General features: G+C 40.0%; 1 protein-coding gene across 7 annotated transcripts in view; it reads right to left on the bottom strand.

The window, feature by feature from the left end:
* The window catches only part of CTNND2 (catenin delta 2), a 641,697-nt gene that overhangs the window by 235,991 nt on the left and 380,705 nt on the right, over positions 1-25,001 (bottom strand). For all 7 annotated transcript variants that reach the window (XM_040063932.2, XM_040063957.2, XM_040063974.2 and 4 more), the window contains one exon: positions 16,610-16,804. In XM_040063932.2, the coding sequence (XP_039919866.1) occupies positions 16,610-16,804 (195 nt within the window). The remainder of the gene's footprint in view (positions 1-16,609; positions 16,805-25,001) is intronic.

Consider the following 25,001-nt stretch of genomic DNA (forward strand, 5'->3'; position numbering starts at 1 on the left):
TATTACCTTGTGAAATTTTCCTCTTATTATGTGATATCAGACATTCAGTTCCTGTGCTAACTTTCTCCTAGTTTCTTTCACGAAGATTTCAAAATTATTTTCTTTGTTTTCTCCCTTTATTTTTTTTTCTTCACTGATTTGCACTTGCAGTTGATTTATACTCTCTTGTGAAAGTTGAAAATTGGATTCCAGTGAGGTATCTTTTCAGTGCAAAGTATGTCCCCCATCCCTCTGTGAGTTCATAAACAATACAAATGCAGTGCATTCTGTTGGTACCAAATTTATAGAAGATTTATAAAGCAGATACTTTTCCCACGTAATATACCATAAAAATAACAGTGCATTCTCTGTCAATTAGGAAAAAACTCATCAAGCTTGGGACATACAAACACTTTAATTCAAAATACTGAAATGAGTGTTTTATGGCATGTACCAGCCTTTTTGTAATAGAAATTTAAGAAAATAGATGCTAATCAAGCTAGTAGTGAATTGGCAGTCCAAAGGAACAAGGGCAAACAGTCAATTTTAATACTGTTCAAGATACATGGTATTATGCATAACAATAATAATTATCATTATTTTTACTATTAATAATAATAATAATAATAATAATAATAATAATAATAATTTGCTTAGCTGTTAATTTTAGAAGCCCTTTTCCACATGGGAAGTATAAAATTTTAGAGAAATACATGGTTGAGGAAAACTGAAAATATGTACTGCAAGAGGGGAAAAAAACCTCCCTGTAACTGATATTAGCAACTATCTCTAATTGTGTTAAGATTTGATAAAAAGCACTATCATATCCTCTGCTCAAAGTACACATGTACATGGAATTTTGTACTTCAGACATGCAAAGTGGGAACAAAACAAAAAAAAGCAAACACTACAGGATTTCAAGATACAAGGCTTCAATTTTGATTTAAAATATTTAGGACCTTCTGCAAATACCAATATCACAGAAGTTCTGTGGAGGTTGACAACTTTGCCATGTGACTTCTCATACTCAAACCAGAAAAAACACTGTCAAAACTACTACAACTTCTGTTTGTCTTGTTTTTGATTTGCTCCTCCCTCACTTTTCTGCACTCTTTATTTTGTCCTATTTAGTTTTTCTCGCAATCAAAATTCCAGTCTCCCAATTCTCAGCCAGAGACAAACAAAAAGGACTTTTCAGCAAATCTTCCTTTACATCCACATGAGATGGGCTCTTCACCAGCCAGCCAGTCCCTGTTTTCAAACACATCAATCCTTTAGGGCTTCCAGGATTGTTCTGCTTAATTCTTTCTGTGGGCTCCAGCTTTCTCCAGATGCTCCCATTTTGTGTACATTTCGAGAAATATAACCCCCTTCCCTCCAGTCAGCTGCCCCATGCTCAGCTCCATGCTTTGAACAGCTGGTCATGGCAAGTAGGTCCCCCTGCTGCACAAGGTAAATCTTTTAAGGGAGCATAGCACAATGTACAGGGGAAATGCAAGCAAACTAAAGAAATTGATACAGAACAGGATGGTGCATAGCAAAAAAGGCCTCTTTTCCACCCACGAACATGTTAGTCATAATTTCCTCAAGTACTGGTTACACCTGGCTGTCACACCTACTTGTAATTAGTATGTCTACAAGCTGGTGCAAGTAGGTATTCAGTAATATTTTTATCATCAGATGTTTTCATGACATGGTGAGGAGGAAGCCTTTTTATCAAGGCAACATCCCTGTGTCTACCAGATGCCATCACAGGAGATTTATATTTTTCTCACTTTTCCATCCCATCTTCAAAATGACAGGTAGCTGTTTAGCTGCTATGGGAAATACTCATGTCCTCTCTGAATTATTTAACAGGCTCATTGCCATTGCCGGCAGCTGTAAAGTACTAAACCCAATGAAGGTCATAAGCATATCCGAAGTGAGTGTACACTCCAACCATTTGCTACTTTATTCTTTGAGAACTCTTAAAATCATCTCCTGACTATTGTAATACCTACATATCATTCTTTTGCAGAATTCCTTGTTTCAGAGAAACCAAGGAAACATCATTTGTGCTCTGTATATTGTGTTCAATAAATCTTACAATACAAAATCTGACAATCTTTGAGGACTGAAGAACTGAACTTGCTACTGCACTCAGGTATCCTTTCAGTTCCATTTTCTAAGAGTCTTCTTTAGATCTAACACTAATTGTAACAATAAGGCTGAACATTCCTTTTCTTAGAAACAGATATTTTCTCTATAATGCAGAAAGAGTCAGTCAAAGAAAATACTCCTTCCTCAGTTTCTGAGCTATTCCTCTATTTAGATTGCAGCTGTTACCTGGTCACTTTGAAGGCTTTTGTCTATCTTGTTCCATTTCAGTTTGCCCACTCTCACACTGTGTCTTAGTTTCCTTTTTTTTTTTTTTTTTTTTTTTTTTTTCTTTCTAGTGGGGGAGGTTGTGTAACTGCCACTGCCTAGCCCTCAGCATATGGAATTATTTTCTTCACCAATTAAGACTTGGCATTTACTTACTACTAATTATTTTACTTATGGGTTCATTAGGCAATTAGTTGGTATCAGTCTGAAATCACCTGGGTCAGTCTGAAAACATCAGGGTTAGCAATGGAAGCAAATGACTTCATGAATAAAGTCATCTATTAGAATTTTTGTACCTCTAAGCAAATGTTAATGCAGAAACGGAAGATGAAGTAATTCAGTGAGCAGCAATGGTGACAGAATTTGTATTTTAGAAACCTGTATTTCAGTTCAATAGATATACTGGCTAAGATGAGTGAGCTCCTGCCCAGGCTTATTTTGCAACAGTGCTTAATGAGACTTCAGTGAAGCCTGAAGTCCAAACTTGAATGCAGACCCTTCCACGGCCAGGTTTTTCACAGGCTTCACTGCTGTGCCCCATCTCACATCCCCACACCCACAATCACCTCCAACTCTAAATCCTTCCCTCCAGTCATTTACCACCATGAGGTCACAGAGTTACAGGGTGTCCACCACAGTAACACAGCCTGCATCTCACAGGCTGTATCTCAAAAACATATATAGTTCAAGCGTCATTTTAAAATCCACATAGTCCAAGTGGACACCAGGGTTTTATGCAGATACTAGAATTTCTACTATATATTTTCAAATATTTCAGATTCCCAATTCAAGGCTGGAACGACTTCCTTCCTTGTTTACAACCAAACAGAGAGGACTCATTTTTCAAGTTATCAGTATTAAGAAATATAATACTCCTTTCCACCTCCAGGAACCGACTACATTTTAAATCTGCCAGATTTTAATCTCACTAATATATGCAACTTTCATTCTCAGGCTCAGCTTCTAACATGTTTCAGTGATGCAGCTCTGCATGTAAAAAATGGTGTGTACACACAATGTGATAATCAGATGCCAACTTTGGCTGCTAGGGACGTTATTGCCAAGATCTTTTCTCAGATTGTGTCTTCTCTCTCTGAGCTGCATCCCTCAGTTTAGGGAGAACATGCAGTTTAATTCATTTGTTACATGAGCGTTTAAACAGAGAAATCAACAACTGCCCTTTCAGAATCTGACATACTAAAATTCATTGTGGAAATTTCCTCACTAGAGATAAAATTCAACCCTGAGCAATGGCACAATACAGGAGGCATATACATCACTTTCCTCCTCTTTGCAGTAGTACATGATTTCACATTCTGTGCATGGGACCAAATGACCCAATCACAGCAAATCCACACAGACCACCACACTGCTGCACATAGATGAGCCTACTCAACTAAATCTCTGCTTTCACTCCTAAAACAACCTTCTCTTGAAATTTCTGAAGTTTCCTGTCCGTCTGGCCAGCATAAAGCTGCACACACGGAAAAAAGTCACAGTTAATATATAAAAAGATATATAAATAGTATGAGACAATATAACAGACTGCACTGCATCATGCTACAGCCATCAAGCACATGGACATCTCCTTCAGATTTTGATTTTTCCTTATTTAGAGCACCATAATCCTAAGTAGTAAAGCGGCTACTAAATGGTATTTCTTAGAACACCTTACTAAACTTCAGCTATTTTAATTAGTACTTTCCACTCTCGAATAGATGGGTGTTTTGTTATTAAGGTAATCACATTTGTGATCCAGTGCCAGACCACGTGATATGTTCACCTTAAACATTAACCTAACTTCTGCAAATGATAGTTTAAAAGTTGTTGAACACATTTAAGTAAAAACTACTATATTTGTATACTTGTACTCATAAAAACTACATGTAAACTTCTGAAATTATGACAAAGAGATAGTTCTAAAAGTAGCCAGTGGTATATTAAAAAAAAAGAAAGAAAAAAAAAAGAGAGAGAGAGAGAGAGTGAAAGAATACAGCTTGAGTAAAAAAACAGTAATGGGCTGGTGATTTTTAAGAGTGCCTTAAAACGTAATACTGCAAAAGGAATGGTCCTCTAACAAAAGATTTAGTCATCTTAAAGACATGACTGGGTAGTTACCTCAGGCACAGCAGTGTTTTTGTTCAGCAGAGATTTACAAGAATGATATTTATGAAAGGTACTTGAATTGAGTTTTTATTTCATGAATGACAGCATTGCATTTCTAAGCAACACTGAATTATATAAATGAGAATGGATGTCCTGCATCACTAAAATCTTGTGATGAATCTCTAAACAGAGACTACACCTGTACAGTAAATAGATGACAAATACACCTACAGTTTCTGGCACAAACACTGCATTTTCTCAGTAGTGGAAGATGAGATTTACAGGGTATGTACTCTCATGAGCAAGATTCTATAATCAGAGCTCTCCCTCAACAGGTGGCAAAAGTCAGGGGGCACCTGAGAAATGCTCCGACATGTTACAAGTCATTCTTCTGCTAAAAAAAAAGAGAATAGAAGAATTAGAAAATACATGGAACAAAATACTAGCTTCCGGAGGTATCCTGCTCATGGGACACAGGAAAGAGGTCATGGATACTAACCATTCTAAAAGACTTCTATTCTGACTGGTAAAATCTTGTGTGTCTTCATATGGGTGCAATTTCTCTATGGAACCCAATCATGGGCTCAGTACTTTGAAACTACAACTACCTTATTTGGACAAATGCTTCTGTGCTATAAGAGGGGATATGATGCCTCCAGATTACAAAGGTGATTCTGCAGGGTTTTAACCTCCGGCCACTTCCCTCTCCATTCCTGTCCACAGGATACTGCTGAAGTTGAAAACAGTGTATTTTGTTATTCCTCTGCCAAATTTTTAATAGGAAGGAAATAAAATAGAAAATTCTTTCTCACAGAAGAAAAAAAAAAAACATATATGCAAGACCATAACACAGGTAAGACTATACAAGAGAACCTAGATCTGACAAATCAAATGGGATTATGACTTTGTATTGCTTTGAGGTGATTTGTTACTCTCTATGCAGATTACTAAGGTATTTTCTGCTCAATTTACGTTGTATTGAAGATTTGTTCCCCGCTTGCTTCCTATAATTCTGTCTCCCAAAACAATGTTATCAAGTGGATGTCAGTTAGGAGTACAGGTCTATTATCACTACATTACCAAACTGAAAGAGATGCAGTCATAGGAATAATTTTTCTTTTTAATTTCTCTGAAAACATTATGCCCTATAGCCAGAATGCCATGCTGTGTGATTTATCAGCATGATCCTCAATTAATCTGCAGCTGTGCCATCACAGCACATCCATGGAAAGCACATCAGCTTGTGACACAACAAAACAACCTGTTCCCCAGCCAGAAAAAAAGCCAACACCTAAGCAGAAAGAAGCAATATTTGGTATTTATAATCTAACTCTTCTATTCAGGAAGAATGAAAAATTAAATAAGATTTGAGAAGCAGCATAAAGGACAAAGGGTTTAATCTAAATGGGGCAAGTGAAAGCTGAAATTTCTGTTGCTCCTCCTTTTCCCCTGAACTGATAATTTTAGAGACAAATAAAGAAAAAATATATATTAGAAACCAATGTTCCCTTTTACTTTTAAATCAAATATTTGTAATACAGGAAAGAGCATGTAACAGGTAACTTTTCATTAACAGCTAGATGCCATTCCAAAATTAATTACTATACCAATGTACCCACTGGTGCTCCCTTTAAGAACCTGACAATATCTAACTGCATGTATACAGGATTTTTTTTCTCCTCTAAGCCCCCTGAGTTTCCTTTTACTCATGAATCTGAAGTCTGTGGAATTACAAGTGACACATCTGGTTAACTAAATTCCAGTTCCCTGCTGAAAAGCAATACTTAACACAACCCGAGAAAGGATAACTCTCTGTTAACTGGGATATAAAGTGTCCTTTGGAAACTGCCATTGGTGATATGCAAAGATCAGACTTCTGATTCCCAAAGCTGAAATTATGCTTGCACACCTTTCAGGTGCAGAAAACTGTGAACTAAGCCCTCCAATGTGATTCGGCATGACATTAAAATTGCAGTCCCTCAATGTCATTTTACATTGTCTCATTTTATTTCATGCTGTGCTAATTTTCTAAATTTTCTTCAGCACGTTTAAATCGTAAGACAGCTTCAGTGATTTGAAACAGCTAATAACAAACAAGTTACCAAGGGACCATCAAAAAGATATATCTCCAAGTAAGGTTTTAAAAAAACCCACTCGTATTTGTTTCAGATATCATCTGAATGTTGAGTATCAAGTGCAAGGTGCAGTGGTACCAATACAGCTTGGGGGATGAAGGAATTAAGAGTAGACCTGCCAAGTAGGACCTGGGGGTGCTGGTGGATGAAAGGCTGGACATGACCCAGCCATGTGCACTCACAGCCCAGAAACCAAAGGTGTCCTGGGCTGCATCCAAGGTAGTGTGGACAGCAGGGGAGGGAGGGGATTCTGCCCCTCTGCTCTGCTCTGCCACCCCACCTGGAGTGCTGCAGCCAGCTCAGCACAAGAAAGACATAGACATGTTAGAGCTGGTTCAGAGGAGGGACACAGAGACAGTCAGAGGGCTGGAGCACCTCTCCTGTGATGGAAGGCTGAGAGAGTTGGGGTTGTTCACCCTGGAAAAGAGAAAGCTTCAGGGAGACTTGAAAGGATACCTTAAGGGGGCTTGAAATGAAGATGGAGAGGGACCTTTTAGCAAGGTTGTTGCAACAGGACAAGAGGCAATGGTTTTAAACAGAAAGGCTAGAAAGATGGAAGGCTTTTTTTTTATAATGAAGACGGTAAGGAGCAACTGGAACAGGCTGCCCAGAGAGGTGGTAGATGCCCCATCCCCAGAGACACTGAAGGTCAGGTTGGACAGCAACCTGGTCTGGTTAAAGATGTCCCTGCTTACTGCAGAGGGTTTGGACTACAAGAGCTTTGGAGGCCCCTTGCAACCCAGTCTATTCTATGACTATCATCCTGTTTTAATCTATTTCATAACCATTAAAAAAACCCCAACAAATTTCAAAAGTCAAAATATTAAGGTTTAAAACCTTAAAAATTGTTCCATAAATGGAAAACCTTAAAAATGGTTTCCAGCTTATCTGTAAAAGCAGACAGAAAAACACAATCAGTGTGTAATAAAGCAACTACAATAAAGTAGCTTAATTGCTCTTGAAAGCTTAAATCACTCTAAAGGATTCAAACATCTAAATTTTTCATATGTTAAATTTTTGAATATTGGAAAATTGCTTCACAAAATGTAAAAAATACACATTGAAAAAATGACTTCTAAAAATTTCAAAGATATCCACTACTTTATTATACACCAAGACAAATATTTACAGTCTTGTGAAGGTGATGTACATTGGCTCAATTCATGCACCCTTTGTAGCCTCATTCTCCTTTTGTACAGGACAACAAAGGAAGTAAGAGACATGACAAAATATTGAGAATCTGCGCTGGTTGAGCACGGAACAGATTTTTTCCACGAGAGTTATAGCTAAAACCAATTAGTGACTGGCTTTGAAGTTGACAGCTTGATTAACCAATTAGAGAGTTAGATATGTCTCTGGGCTATGAAGGTTAAAAATCAGAGAATACTGGGAAAAGTTTCTTTTCCTCCCAGCCCCAGAAGAGGTAACAGGGCCGGTCCTGCTCCACTGCATCACCCCTGGGACCTGGCAGGACAGCTGGGGTGGGCCAGGGTGGCCCCAATGACTCCTGGGCACAGGGAGGGGAGGAGATTTACACCCTGTCCTGGCCGAGCCCAGGCCCAAGTGGCTGCTAACATCTGCCACCACTGCATGTTTCCACAGTGGATGCTAACATCTGCCACCACTGCATGTTTCCATAGTGGATGCTAACATCTGCCACCACTGCATGTTTCCATAGTGGATGCTAACATCTGCCACCACTGCACACTTCCATAGTGGATGCTAACATCTGCCACCACTGCATGTTTCCATAGTGGATGCTAACATCTGCCACCACTGCATGTTTCCATAGTGGATGCTAACATCTGCCACCACTGCACACTTCCATAGTGGATGCTAACATCTGCCACCACTGCACGCTTCCATAGTGGATGCTAACATCTGCCACCACTGCACACTTCCATAGTGGATGCTAACATCTGCCACCACTGCACACTTCCATAGTGGATGCTAACATCTGCCACCACTGCACGCTTCCATAGTGGCTGCTAACATCTGCCACCACTGCATGCTTCCACAGTGGATGCTAACATCTGCCACCACTGCATGTTTCCATAGTGGCTGCTAACATCTGCCACCACTGCATGCTTCCACAGTGGATGCTAACATCTGCCACCACTGCACGCTTCCATAGTGGCTGCTAACATCTGCCACCACTGCATGCTTCCACAGTGGATGCTAACATCTGCCACCACTGCATGTTTCCACAGTGGCTGCTAACATCTGCCACCACTGCATGCTTCCACAGTGGATGCTAACATCTGCCACCACTGCACGCTTCCATAGTGGATGCTAACATCTGCCACCACTGCACACTTCCATCACACTTCCATCGTGGCCTGGGCTGAGCCTCACCCTTCCTCCAGCGGCTGCTGGGCAGAGGAAGAGGGGCAGGAAGCCCAGCCACATGAGAGATCCTGGCTCCAGCCTGGCACAGCCTGTGTCTGCCACCTTCGGCCATCTCCCGGGGAAGAACCTGCACGTCCTCTGCAGAGCTGGGAGAAAGGTTAGAGTGGGAGACATGTAAAGAGACAGTACGAAGATATCAGGGCCAGTGAAAGAGAAGTTATATCTTAGGTTAGGAGATGTTGCCTTAGTTTTGGGGTTTTTTGTGGGCCGAGACTGTTAGAATATCCCTTTAAACAGTGGGGAAAAAAAAATACATTGGGGAGATGATGAGAATATTCAGATTGTAGATTTGAGCAAGGGTATTTGTGATGGACTAAGTAAATATTGAAGTAGTTGTGATCTGATGGAGAATTTTGAACAGAGGAAGATAAAGATAGAAGCCCTCTGTCCTCAGGGAAAAAGAAGACCTCATTTTCTTGATATGGAGGTGATTTTAGAGACAAATTAAGAAAAACCTTAGCATTTGGAACTGTTCATGTTTAAAAATGACACCCCAACGAATTTCATGGCCGATATGCAGCTGCAGGAAAGGCTGCATGATATGGGAGAGGTCTCACAACTGCAGATTCCCCCGGGCAGCTTTCTTTGTCAGAGTTAAAAGCCACAAGTGGACAGTTCTTTCTTTCTTGTAGAAAGTTACTGTAACAGACCAAAAGAGACTTCTCTCTAAATGGACTGATGAAAGACTATTTTATAAGTGGTACCGATCTAGAGTTCCAAGTTTTGTCTTTATACATCGTCTGTGAGAAAGAAAAGAAGCTGTTGGGGGAGAGGAAAAGTGTTTTGAAAGTTTTATTCTGATTCTTCTTATTTTTTTTTTCTGTCTTATAGTTTTGTTAATAAACCTGTCTTTATACCTTTTAATTTGAGCCTGCTTTGTTTTCTCCTAATCCTATCTCACAGCAGAAAAAGACTAAATGATTCTGGTAGACACTCAAACTACTATAGAACCAAAGAAAGGCTACGCTGGACCAACATAAAGAACATGCAGCAAATCAAACCCTTGGGTATTTCAAAGCAGCATTAAGAAGCCCACTGACCACCCTCCTCCATCCTTGCTGTAAAAGACTGTAAAAAAAAAATTCCTTGGACCTACTCAGCAATTATTGTTCCCACAGACCTCTGGCTCCCTCGCCGGCAAGGCCGGGCCATTGGGCAGCAGAGCAGCACTCCTTCCCGGGACAAGGCAAGCTGCAGAGGGAAGGCAGGGCACAGGCAAGGAGATGGTGGCCAGTGCAGCTTTCCAGAAGCCAGATGCCAGACTTCTGTCTACCAGGTCATTGAGACTGAAGTTAGAAAATGTCAGGGCTACAGTGAGGGAGCCCCCAGGAAGGAGGGGCAAATGATACATGAACCTGGCTCTGAGAACCTGGACTGACCCACTTCACTCATGCAAAGCAAATGAGAAGCAGAGGAGGTCAAAGTCATTTGAATACCCCCAAGAACCAAAACTAGCAACCTCCTCTATCTGCAAGAAAACAAACTCAAACAAACTAAGAGTACCATTAATTTTGTATGGGCTGTTCCTGCCTGAGGCAGAAGAAAAACGGGTATTTGGCTTCTCCCTCTCTACCTCTCCCTTAGGTCATGAATAGAGGCATTATCCTCCCCACAGACACCTCATCAGACAGAATACGGAGGCAGCTCAGTCATCTTGTGAGAAAGTCATCAGCCCAGTGACAAAAGAAGGGCCAAGTTTTCTTGCACACCTTCTCCTTGGACACTGCTTAAACTCCAGGACAGCAAAAGCCCAGGTCAAGTGCATCAGGCATGAAGCAGCAAACACTGCCACTGCCACCTGGCTCCTCTTCCCATCCCTCCAGTGGTATCTAGTCCATGAAGAAAGACTGGACTCCAGAAGCAAACACTACTTCTACCCTACGAAAGCAAGACATATTTTTACAGGAGAAAGGCAATATTACTACAAGCAGCACTTGAGATAAGGCATCCCTCGGTGCAGACTCTTCCTTTAGCAAATGAAGTACAGAGGCAGGAGGCAGGAGTGGGATGGAAGGCAGAGGACGAGAGCATCTATCCAGATACACAATGGCAATTCTCACCTTTGGCAGTTTTTCCTGAGCTGCATCACAGGACAATGAAATATTGTGTTTTTCCCTGCCACTGGCAAATGGCCAGGAGCAACAGATAACTCTTTCCTTTGAAAAGCAACTGCCTTGGCTGTTCACAGCTCTTCAGTCAGCATTCTTCCTCCACACAGAAACCCAGCTGGCAAACAGATATATTTCTGCTTTGCACCTGCCATCACAAATTCCACAGGCCTCTTCTCTTGGATTGGTACTCTGCGCCATGGTGCCCAGGAAGTGGTGCAGTCTGTGGCAGCACAGCTTTTGGTAACAGACATCCTCAGAAGGGCTGGTGCACTGGTGGAAGCACTCAAGCATCAGTGGGAGGAGCTTGAGGGAGATGAACCTGGCCTGAAGGAATGGAGCCATCAGAGAAGCCTGAGGGCCGCCTGGTAATTGCCTGCGCACACAGGGATACCGTGCAGCTCTGAAGGTAGCACAAGAAGTGCTGCAGGAGTGCACCTGCAGCAAACATGTTCCCCAACAGGTAACCCATCGTAAGAGCATACCTGATAAATCCTTCAAATCTCCCTAAGCAACTCTTCAGAGACAATACAAACTTTTACTGCTTACCATTCTACTATCCAACTTCCTTCCAATAAATCCTTACTTTCAGGGTCCTCTTTAATTTCAGCAGTATCAATCAACTCCTCATTCTCCTAATGCTCTCAGAATGGTCTTTGCGGTACCTTGCATGCCCTGTCTTCATCAAGCAGGCAGCTCAGTTCCATGCACCCAGCACTCCAACGAGCACCAAGTGGTCATGCAACCACAGAGTTGCTGGACTTTGAAGTCCATTCAACTACGACTGAACTGGTCACAATGCCTTCCCCATGGTGACCTTCAGGGGATTGAGACAGAGACCATTCTCAGGTTGTGCATTCTGAGACCATCCCTAAGCTTTCATCCAGGCTGACAGGGTTCCCCTGATGCCAGTGAAACACACATACCCATCACAGAGCTGAGGACAGGTTCACTCCTCCAGTGCATCCTTGTCACTTTTGTAAGGCTGGGGTCAAAAGCATTCGCCTGCAGCCCCTGAAAGCAGTGAGTGCTCTTAAAGCATGAGTACCCTGCAGGTTTTAAGATCTAGGTGCTCAATGAGCTTCCAGACAGTGATGCCAACCTCCGGAGGGTGATGACAAACTGTTCACAAAGACCCCACAACTGCCAAAGGTGTGCTCCTGAGCTGCAGCTCAGCACTGACAGCCCACAACCGGAGCAGTGAGGATGCTTTGTCCTCAAGGCAGCAACAGAAATCCCAGGCTTTGGAAATAGTGTGATTTTGCCTGTTTTACCTGGTTTCATGTTTGACATGGATTAAGTGTCAATAACTATAGACTAAACCTCTAGTTCGAAATTCTAATTCTGCAAATAAGCAAACAGTCATTGATTCTGTGTGCCACCTGGCTGAAAGGCAACCCTTCCTCCCTCTTAATTAACAGCCCTCTTCAAATTCCATCAGTGTTCACATAAACATCCCATCAAATAAGCTTATCTTTACTGTATGAATAATTCAAAACCTTTAGGTTTATGAGGAATATCAGTAACAAACCTGCCTGAACAAAAATTATTAGTGTTATTTAGCTGGGTTACAAATACAAGCTGTATGTTACTATTCAGTAAATAAATTAATTTTCTTTTTGTATTGTGTCTGAGTACTCCCTCCAAGTACATCCTTTGAGGCTTCCCATTTCAAAAAGAAAATTTCACACTTACTGCTTTTTGTACAAAACTTTGGGCTGGTACTTTTTATATGAGAGAAAGTATTACCCTTTGAAGACCAAAACTGATTGTTAAGTTAAAGATTAACAACCAAAAGAGCTTTTACAGCTACTGCTATCAAATTTGAAACACTATTTTTAGCTTGGACAGCACAACAGTAACACACCCAGTTATAATTTACACAACAGGTACAGGCTGGCTGGAGAATGGGTCAAGACTAGACATGGGAAGGCAGACTTGGGAGTGTTTCTGGATGAAAAGCTCAACATGACCTGGCAATTTGTGTTTGCAGTCCAGAAATCCAACTGTGTCCTGGGCTGCATCCAAAGCAGTGTGGCCAAGAGGGCAAGGGAGGGGATTCTGCCCCTCTGTTCTGCTCTGGTGAGACCACACCTGCAGTGCTGCATCCAGCTCTGGGATCCTCTGCACAGGAGTGACAGGGAACTGCTGGAGTGAGTTGAGAGGAGGCCACCAAGATGATCAGAGGGCTGGAGCACCTCTTCTGAGAGGACAGGCTGAGAGAATTTGGGCTGTTCAGCCTGGAGAAGAGAAGGCTCACTCCAGGAAGACATTAGAGGCACCTTCCGTGCCTGAAGAGGGCCTACAAGAGCTGGAGAGTGACTTTTCACAAGAGCACTAAGTGGTAGGACAAGGGGGAATGGACTTAAACTAAAGGAGGATAGGTTTAGATAAGATATCAGGAAGAAATTTTTTACTGTGAGGGTGGTGAGGCACTGGAGCAGGCTGCTCAGAGAAGCTGTGGACTCCCCATCCCTGGGAGTGCTCAAGACCAGGCTGGATGGGGCTCTGAGCAACCTGGTCTAGTGAAAGGTTTCCTGCCAATGACAGGGAAGATGGAATGTGATGATCTTTAAGGTCCTTTCCTATACAAACCATTCTGTGATTCTATGAAGAATTCATTCTATCTAAAGCTATTAGGGGAGATGTGCAGACATGTTTTGTACCTTCTGCAGTATGTTGTGCAGAACTATCAACATGCACTTCATTCTCAAATGAAAATACTAAAGTTAAAAACCAAAACATGACCCAAAACCAGTGAGTATATAGAACAAACTTAATTCAGTTCACCCCATAGAGAAATTTTAGCTTATTGAATTTTGCTTACTGAAGATTCATTCACCTAGAAGATGAAAAACTCTTGAGAGGGCTTTATCCTCGGTCATGAAAACATTATTGAATGTAATATGTATTTAAAGGCTTACGGAAGAGAAAGAGGTGACGTCTATAGTAAGTAACCATTCTTGGTCACTTTTCCGAAATAGGTGAAATTTTCAAATTCAGGGATAATGTTCTTTAAAATCAATCAAACAAACCAAAAAAAACCCTCTTCAAAATCCTCTCAAATCCCACAAAGTACAGCAAAACAAAAAAAATAAAAAAAAAAAAAAACAAAACCCAACCAAAAAAAAAAAAAAAACCCCAAAAAACCAACCCCCACTAAAAAAAATTAAATGGTTTGCAAGTATAAGTAACATAATTTTTATTTCCAATGGGAAGGTTAGCTGCAGAGAAGAAAATCCAAACTTTGGACAACATTTTTAGACTAAGTCTGCCTTCCCTTTTCTTTCTATCAGATGTGGAAAAGCATGCACCATCTTCATGATGAAAGCTATTTTTTGTGATGGACAGAGGGTGTGAACTATGGTGTATGAAGGAGCGCGCTGAAGTCTTGAGGCTCCCCACTCTGCCATGACCCACGCACACAGAATACACAGGCCATGAAGCCTCAGCACATATCTTCATGGAGTACACACATCTACATCTCTCATATCTTACACCAAATAGCAATTTAGCCCTAAAATAAAAAAGCCAAAGAATCAAACACTTAAGAAAACCTAATAAAGGAAAAAAAAATTATGTGCAAACTTGAACTCCTTTCCCTCCTTTCTGTTTATTTGAAAAAAATTGTGTGGTCTCCATCAGAAAGGATATGTTCCTATCAGTATTTGTGCTAGAGGGAGGAGTCCAAGAGCTGATTCAATCTAGCTCAAAATTCCCTCTGAGAACTGACAGCCCTTCAGCCTGGCTGTGTGAAAGGCTGACAGCTCTACCAACAGAGCAACAGGGTGATCAGCCTGGCATACATCCATCTGCCTTCATTTCCCTGACCCTGATGATAGGGGTGCAGGGGTGCAAGGGAGGATCAACCCAACACAAAGCTGGACTGATGGGGTCTTTCTTCAGAGTGAGCCTGCAGCAACCTTCAAATCCGCAGCCCAAGTTGCAAAACAAAACTCATCTTCACAGGGCATGTTTCTGCTACTTGTATGACTGTGGAGGTTTTTTCAACTTTGTTCTCTTTCCTTCTGAAAACCCATCTTCATGTGTAACCAACTAACATCCCGTGCCCCAGTTTAATTCACTGTAATTGTTATCTCTGTTGACTAGGTTTCCTTCCTTACGGAGGTGTTGTGTGCAGTGCAGTCACAAGACAGCCTTCTATTTCAGTACAGAAAACCAAGGGATATTTTGCAAGCAAAACAAGGCATGTCTGGGAAAGAGAGCATCACATAGGCAATACGAGGCAGCCACGTGTGGAACGGGAGGCTTAAAGTTCAATAGAAACAGTAGCTTCAGTCACTACCACTGCCTTCACTGCTTGCTGATGTAGGCAGAGGTTTTGTCCCCATCATGCAAAGAACTGTAGTTTTTCCTCATAGACATGTGTGACTCTGTACAAAACATAAGACAGTGGTAGCTTCTTTCACAGGAGGGAAATGGTGTAATGGTGCTCTTCAAAAAGCATAAAGCTGTTACAGGTATTTTTCTAGATAATTGTCTGGCTAAATTTCCTTTTCAGGATTTCCTCTTGTATTCTGAACACCCAAACTTGCATAAGGCAGTAGGACACACAAAAACTGCCAGCTTTTCCCTTACAGAGGGTTTTTAAAAGAAGTTCAAAAAAATAGTTCTAAAAGAAAGAAAAGTATCTTGCTCTGAAAAGTGCACTTAACTTTTCCTTGATAAAAATAGGAGTGATCTGAAAATGGACATAATCTTCCTTCTTTGATCAACATAGAAAAGATGAAACACCAGAAATACTTACAATTCCTAAGGCGAGTTTCTTCTACATCTGTTTTAGGCTATTTTGGCTGTAGCATTTATATACTCTAATTATTTTGTGCATTAAATACCATAAATATCCCTGTTGATTTTTGATCTATTTCTGGGTTCCAACGAACAGCTGTATTTCATTGGGTTGAGAGGACATTCTGCAAGTAGGACTTGTACACCAATGCACTTCAGGGACAATCATTATTATTTCTGGATAAACCAGTGATGGCAACAGCTTTTTCCTGTGTTATAGTTCAATTTTATGTCTGTGTACCTGTACCAAAGCATAACTTCTGTGGGGCAGAGGAAGAACGTTTATTTATGATTTACTTTGAAAGCAAGTGAACAATCACTTAGTTTCATGAGACAGGAACTTTGCGTCACAAAAAATACCTTTGTAAGCAAAAAAAAAATCCTAGCAATTTCTTAAGAGACAACAGATCTTTCTCCAAGACAATACACTAGATTAATAGAAGTATTTTCTCTCTCCTTTTGAGTAAACTCCCTCCCCAAATGAGCTTAACTTACTGTACATGTAGCACAACTTTAAGCATTTCTCCCTTTTGTGTGTCTATTTGGGGTTCTATTGATAGCTGCCATCTGCAAAAGGTATTTTATTTGACTGGCATGCACAGAATACATTTGGTTAAGCACATCAGGAAGAGGAGTTAGTAGCAGAGAGTGAGTTACATATCTCATAGAAAGACAATCATGCAGGTTACATCCACCTACCTGTACTAGTGCGATATGTGCCTGTGTGTGCTGGTTGCAGAGGGTCCCCCTGACTCTGGCTGAGACTCCTCATAGGGGGCTTCTGATAAACTCTGTCTTCGTAAATAGGATCTATATGGTGCTCTGGAGACTGCAGTGCCCTTAACTCGGAGCCCAGGTGGCTGTGCTGGCTGCTGTAAGATGCCCGAGACCCAGCTGCAAACAGATTTGTAAGAGACATTTAAGAGGGAGAAAGCAAGAGACAAATATGGGATCTGAGTATTAAAATTTTACTTGAAAGTAGCACTTAAACACACACAAAAAAAAAAAAAAAAATCCCCAAACAAAACCAAGTAGTAAGTGTTTTCAACATGCAAACAGAGATAGCAAACAAGGGCAGCTCCAGCTCCAGTTAATGACTTCAGCTGCATGATCCAGCTGCCTGCATCTACACCAAAATCCCATTTCTTCCAAGGAAACGACATATTTTGGTGACATAGATATCATGATTATCATCTCTTCCTAAACAGAGACCAAAGAACCTACCACCTCCTCTTCAAAAAAAGAAAAGAAAAAACAAACAAACAAACAAACAAACAAACCCCAACAAAAACTCTCCCCCCACCAAGAAACAAACAAAAAAAGTCCCCAAACCAAACTAAACCCAAACGCATTTCCACACACCCCACCACCAAAAAAACCTCCCAAACTAACAAGAAAAGGCAAAAGGTGTGCCACCCAGGAATGTCCTCAATGGAACGGGTCCAGGATTGGGGGAGGTAGGAGAGTTGGGGTGAAAAAAGCAGCAGCAGTCAGAAAGATTTTCACGTTATACCCATATCTGATGATGTACAAATGAAATAAGCTGGAGCTGATGAATGGATGTAGTTTTACATAAAGGCTGATATTCTAAATGCTCACAGAAGTGCAATAGAATGGTTGTGCATTATCAACATTTTGTCCTCAACACTTTGAAAAAAATCAAGTTGCTAAGACTTTCTACAACTTATATATCCTCTGAGAATGAATAAATTAAACACGCCTCCTGGAAAAACTATTTTAAGGATACAGCTTACTGCTTTCTTTTTTTTTGCAAATAACAAAATCAAACGTGATTTTATTAAACCATTTTCTTATTCCACTATTAAAAAATATTTTAGATTATATTAGAACATTTGAAAAAGAGACTTGTATATTTCCAGCTGTGACTGAAGTTGTCACTTCAATCCTTTTGCCGCTCAGGTACTCCAGCTCTGCGGTCTTTTATGAAGATTGGAAAGGAGAGCTGGGGGATGCCATACAAACACTACACATTTTGAAGGTAAGAATAAAGTAAAGTAGGCAATAAGTATGCAAGTAACACTTGGCAAATGTCAGGTCTTATACCATGAAGTGGTAACATGCTACTTTTTAGTGTTTAGAAAAGCAATCAAAGATACAACTATTATGGCCCTTGCTGCTAGTTCTGCCAGGCTGAGATCCTGGATGTGGGTAATGTTCCACTGGCTGAGCTTGTGCTGCTCAGACCATGGGTGTAGCCACTCCTGCTGAAAGCCTCTGCCACAATCATTGCGTTGACAGTGCTTTTGTTGCATAAACAGACACTAAGTACTTTTAAAATGCAAAGCACAGATATAAAATAAGTTAAGATAGCAACACAGGATAGAAATGAGAACTATACACTGACACAACATTACTTAAACTTTAATACAAATTGTCTGGAAAAAAAGATTTTTTTTTTTATTTACTCCCTTTCCTTTTTCGAATCAGCTTGTGCCATATACATGTTTTCTTCTGAATTTTTCAATGTTCGTGCATGTTTTTAGTGGAATGCCCTATTTGCATATTCTTCCCTTCAAATATTTTTCAGTCTGACTTGCCATTAGCACACTGCTGAAAGTAATTCTGTTGCTCCCCTTACTAGAAAGTCTGCCAAGAATCCCAAAGACATATTTAATCTCTAACTACAGCAATTATCCAGAAAGTTGATATCACTATTACAGAATTAAATTCCTCATGGTCTACATTTTCAAAGTGCTTTTTAGCCCTGCACCCTTAAGACTGATTTTCAGAACAGCTGAGCCACTCCCACCAAGGTCTAGTGTCCTTCAGAGTGGCCTGAAAAACAGCCTGTTGTGATTATGTCCAAATTTCAATGCATATTTCATTTAATCTGTATTCAGAGGAAAAAAATACAGAAAAATTGAGAACATTTCAGACATCTAACAGTGTATCAACAAAGCAGACTTGCTACAGAATAAAGAATTACAACCCATTCTAGAAGTACTACAATTCTTTTGCTCACATATGAGTTAACAGTGCTTCTTGAACAATAGATTTGCTTCCTAATCCAGCTTCCTGCATGCCAAAATATTTTTCCCATTGAACTCAGCAGCAGTATAACCCAGATATCAGCATGTTTCCAAACTGTTACGGTAATCTTCTGGTGAGGTGGCTTTAATTCAACCTCCTTCATACTCTACCAATAGTTCTGCATTTGCAAGTGCTGATACTAGTCTAAATAGAAGCTTAAAATTACTTTATTATGCTAATATTTAACAGAGGTTTATTTTCAAATTACACAGGTAATTAAGACTTTAACACTACCTAAACAGTAAGCACATCTATAACCAGAGAAACTTCTTGACTGAAACATTTAACCAACCTGATTTGACTGAAATCAATAAAGTGGCAATCTAAAAACAACTTCAAGGCATCTGAGTAACAACATTATGACTGAACATCTCCCCCCAAGAAGCTCAAGAGTTAAAACCCTTTCAGGGAGTAACTGCCACTGTTCCACTAATGTTTCAAGTAAATGAAGATTTCAACAGCTAATGGAAATATTTTCATTTCAGAAATTAAACCACTCTCAAATCTCAGAAACTGAGGCCATTTTAAAAGCATGTCTCTTAAACACCTTTAGCTTCAAGCAAAAATTGTACTTTTCTAAATGCAATTTTTCTATACTGTTTCCAAATTATCAGATAGCAATATTTAAACACAAAATACTACTACCCTTTAAGGTTCTTAAATTGAGTTAAAAAGACAATAAATCAAAGGATTTATAAAAAGATGTAATGCCATCATAATTTTTAATGCTTCTATTAAGCTGGAATTTTAAAAAATAGAACAGCAAGTTGATTTAAGTTAATATTTCTTTTCAGTTGCCCCTAGAAGTAGTTCTGCATATTAATTTATTCAAGTCTCAGCTGAGGAGCAACAGGTTTTTATTGCATATTTTATTTAAATATTAAAATCAACTAACCAGTAGCTGTTATACCAAGAGTGATATCCAGGAAAGGTCACACAGATAACTCGATGATTTCAGACAACTGAATCCCACCTCATCCACATACTCAACCCTCCACCGTAATCTGCTGCCTTGGAAGATGCTTTAGAAACAGCTGAGATAACTGATCAAAACAAAGACCATGAACTCAAAGAACTGATGTCACTGAGGAGGGGTGTCCCAGGTCTCTCACCTGCATCCCGGCTTAGCAGCCAACAGCTACATCCTTCCCCACCCAAAGCTGCATTCTAAAACACTTGCATTGATGCAGTTTGAAGTTCACACAGGCTGGAAAAGCAACCAGGCCAGAATGGAGAAGCAGTTATCCATATACTGCTAGGAAGCAACAGAACATAAGATCACCAAGACGTACAAGCAGTTTTGCGTTAAGGAGGCTCAGTGCTCTCAGAAGTGGTTTCCCTAAACCTAGAGGCATCATGAATGCATGGCTCACCCCAAACTGCAGTTACCAAACCCAGTTCTTAACCAGCTGCCATCCCTTCACCCCACTAATAGCGCTGCGCTTCTCTGGGTTGCCTGAAATCAGAGCAGTGATGTGCATCAAGGGCACACGCTTTTCTCCTGTGTATTCTGAAAATGGACTCAGCCCTGCTCCCTGGCCAGTCCACCCTGGCAGCAATGCTGGTTTTCCTTCAGAGATGTAATCAGGCATCAAGCCTGTTCACAGACAGGTCTATGCTCAAGTTCAAAGAAAACCCTTTATTAAACTTTCAGTCCTGCTAGCCATTATTTACAGATGATGTATCCAGCACCAAAGCATATCCGGAACTCTCATGATCATAGTAGTGAAGCAGCAGGGTAGTAGATTCATTAAAAAAACCCAACCAAACCAATCCAGACCACCAAGAGAACTAAACCATTATTCAGAGGTTCAGGAAATCTTAAATTAATTAATTATTCCAATAGTCCAATCTTGTTTGACAGAAAAATGAGAAATTATTTGATTGCAAAGCCAGAGATGCATCACAGCAGGAGGTATATAGAAGACTATACGACTCTAAAATAGCTGTGAGAGGCACCAAATTAAGAAAAAAAAAGTTAAATTTATTTTTTTTTAAGAACAGAAACTGATTAACTATATGAACAAAAGCATATAGTGAGGGAAGTCTTCTCTGTCCTCTGAAGCCTCCAAGACTGAAACCTGAAAGCAACTGGAATGCCCCTTCTTCTGCATCACTGTGGAGCTTTTCGAAGTCATCTGGGGCCAGGGTCTACCAGGGTATCACATGAGCCCCCAGCCAAGTGAACTGGATTAGGGCAACAATGAACTGTCCAGATGAAAATACACATTCCTACATGTGGTATTTCCTCTCATCCCACATTCAAGAGGGGCAGTAGAAAGAACACATGAAAAGTGCAGTTCAATGAAATTGGATCACAAAGTCGATCTCCACTCTTTACAGTTGAATAATGCCCACCTACTAGCTAAATATTTCCACATTAGGTAGATACATTCATCAGTTGTATAGGGAAGTAGTAGTTTCCCAGGAAAATGTTCTTTTTTGACCAAGTCTCACTTCCCACAGGAAGATAAATACTGTAATCAGACAAGTGTAACATGAGAGAAATACACTAAATAATCTCTAATTGCTATTTAGAGATGGTGCAGGCTGTCAAGAAAATAACTACAATAGACACGTTTGAATGATACTGCTGATCTGACAGTTTACATCAATAAAGTAAACCAATATATTGGCATTTGTCATCGCAATAAACTAAAGACATGAAAATTACTGAAATTAATGGATCATGGGCATTTGCGTACGCCCTAATAAATCTTGGACAGTTTTTATTTGTGCCCCTTTTGAAAGCCTTTATAACCTGTCATCCTGCCTTGCTGCAGCTTTAAGAAGCCCTACAAAGTCATGATACTCTCTAAATATCTCTAATAACAAGACCATACGGTACTATCCTCCTGTCACGGATTTAAGAGCTCCTTGGAAACACAAAATATGCAAGTGATAATCTCCATGTTAAAAAAAAAAAAATCAGATTTGACTAGATAAACCATTCAGCACTCATTCAGAAATCCTTAATTATTAAATTCACTAAATCATCAATCAAGAGTCCTGTGAAACAATTTCCTGATGTATACAATGGAAGAACATCATTAGTGAGACATGAGCTGAAGATCACCAACCATGTTTTATTACCCCAATCAGTTACATGTTAACAACTACATTCAATTTAATTAATTTAACTTTGTTGCAACCCCACACCTTTCAACACACAGGGGACCTCTGGCTACTTGAGGCTCTAGATAGCAAAATCAGAGTGAACATATCACAAAGCTTTGCACTTAGAAGATGCATCTTTCTGACAAGGAAGATTAACAGCTGGCTGCATCAATTCTTAAATTTAAATGTAATGACAGACTTGCTTAGACAACAAGGTTTTTTTTTTTAAAAAAACAAACAACAACCAACGCCAGACTATGGGAAAACTGCAATAAGCCCATCATTGAGGAAAGGGTCTGCAGGCACAGAATCTGAAAGAGAATCATAGGAATTTTGTGGCTTTGATATGTTGTGTGCTTTTCAGCGGACTGAAAGAACTTTTTGATTTAAAGAGCACATCATGGCTGAAAACCCTTTTTGACATAAGTTTCTCTTAGATGCTTGTCCTGAGATGCTCCTATTAAATAAATAGTAGCATAATAATAATGTTAATTTCTAAATAAATATATCTATACAGTAGATCAGGTCATAGCTTCACTGCAATTCTGAAAAAGCAACATGTGAGAAAGAACATATGAATAGTGGGATTTTTACTTTGAACTCATATGTAATGAAACCTGTTTTACAGATACCTATCTGTTTTAGTTTACATAGTGAAGAAATTGAAGTGAACACAAGTGCAGAATTAGAAGAGAACAGGAGGAGAAGTAGAGTCAAACATTCACAGCTCAAGATTTGATACAGATTTTGTTTTGTGCCAGAAATTTATGCAGAAACATCTCCAAAATGCCTGCCTGAATGCACACATCTTCTAGTCATAACATCTGAAAGTATGATCTCCGAGTAATATGGCTATAAATAAAACTAATAAAACTCAGATAAGGGAAATGTAACAGTACTGTGTGATGAAAATTACAGTACCAAAGAAAAGAAAACACCTCTAACCTGACTACTGAAAGTGAATACAAATTCTTAAGACATGACAGATGGTTAAATTAACCATAAGACACGCTTGGCCATCTGGCAGTACCAGCTAATGCACACCTTGGTACATCAGCTTGGGCCGCAGCACACCAAAGATCTGCAGTCACTAGAACCAGGATACAGCCTGCAGTGAATTCTTTCTAACTGAGTTTCGGAGTTTTTTTAAACACAGGATTCTCACCTGTTCAGATTTTACATATACACAAACAGAAATGTACTAATTTTTTTTCTTTCCCAAAATACTAGAATGAAAGATTAACTCATGAAAGCTCAGAATTAAAACTCATTTCTGTCTTTACTGTCCTCGGGTAACTTTTTCCATTTACACTACATCATTCTCTCTATGACTCGGGACTATTTGTACAGATAGAGGAAGAAATAATGCCCTCAGTGAATTAACTAATTACACATGACATCTTTCAACTCATATCAAACTCTGGATGTTCTAAAAAAAACCCCATGGATAGGCTACTTTGGTATCCTCAGCCCACACTATAGGAGTTCACCACCAAACAAAAAGTCTGTGCATCAATATTCCAAGTTCCCCAGAATTGAAAGAATAGCCTTGCCTCACCTGTCAGTATCTTAGATTGCTTTTCCACAGGTTTTTTACTTAAAAGATCGAAGTGCAATACAACACATGGTCTGTAGTGTTTCTTGCAAACTCTCACTGCACTGTCAAACCTATTAGCAGTGTCACCGTCAGGATACTGCCACGTTCAGCTCACACTATGGAATTTCCCAGGCACAATTTGTCCATTAACCAGATTAAGCATCTTAGGAAAGTCTCCTCAAAACAGATTGGCTTTGGCTGCTTAAGGGACATCGCCAAACCAGCATCTGAACTAAGGCCAGCAGTTTTCACATCAGTGCTAAAAATAGAGAAAGGAAAGAGGGAAAAAAAAGGGATTTCACTTCTATAAGTGTAATAAACAGGCCACAAATAAACTTTAAAAATCATTCATTAAAGCTTATTGTGTCTTATAAGTATCCATATTTTTTATCCTATTTAAACTAGTTTTTAACCAAATATTGGCATCCACTACACTTCTCAGCATATTTAAAAGGAAAATAAGGGTAAAAATATTTTTTAATGGTCTGTGATTTTGGTCATGCAATCTAAATTTACTGCAAAGTATTGTATCAGTTATTATAATTCTAAGAGTCTAGGGAAAACAGAAAAACCACACTAAATTTTTACCTCATCCCAAACATTTTTTTCCTTCTGCTACTGCCCTCGTTCTGTTGAAAAGCATTCACCTGCTTAAAACATTTTATGAAAAATAAATTGCTAGTGGAAAAGAAAAGTTTGACTGGGAGCAAAGATATAAGAGGCAAATATAGCCAGGAAGAAAGTGCAGATTAAATGTGACAGACAAGTTCAGGGAGATAACTCCTATTTCATTTCTGATCTAGGGTACTGTCAATGAAGAAAAAACTAAAAACGGAAACCGCTCCAAAGCAACCACTACCACACATCAACGACTTGCCTTCAGCAGGGAATGAAGATTATTTTTTTTTTTTAACCATTTAGCAACTGATCATACTGGGTGTTACTTTGTGTTTGTTTGGTTGAACTCTCCTCTCAGTAAGCTCTGCCTCTTGCACGCCGCTCAACCCTGCCAATTTTACCCGAGGGAAGAGAAGTCCCATGCACGAAGGGGAACAGGGCTGGTTACTGCCATCGCTGTTCCCAACTCCCCTGCTCGCTGCCCACTTTGAGTGAGGGCCGAGGGAGCGCCCCAGCAACAGGATGATGTTACTAAGCAACACGGGCAAGCAGCTCTGCAGAAGCTGTTTGGATAGTTCACCACAGCTACACGACTGTTGAAAACAATACTAGGCCTTTGTAGCAGCAGAGATCTTTGAAGTTTTGCTTATCTTGATCTTAGAAAAGATAAAAATTTATTATTTCCAATTCTCAGTGCTAATATGTGGC

The sequence above is a fragment of the Hirundo rustica genome, chromosome 1, assembly GCF_015227805.2.
Source record: "Hirundo rustica isolate bHirRus1 chromosome 1, bHirRus1.pri.v3, whole genome shotgun sequence".
In the NCBI taxonomy this organism is placed as follows: domain Eukaryota; kingdom Metazoa; phylum Chordata; class Aves; order Passeriformes; family Hirundinidae; genus Hirundo; species Hirundo rustica.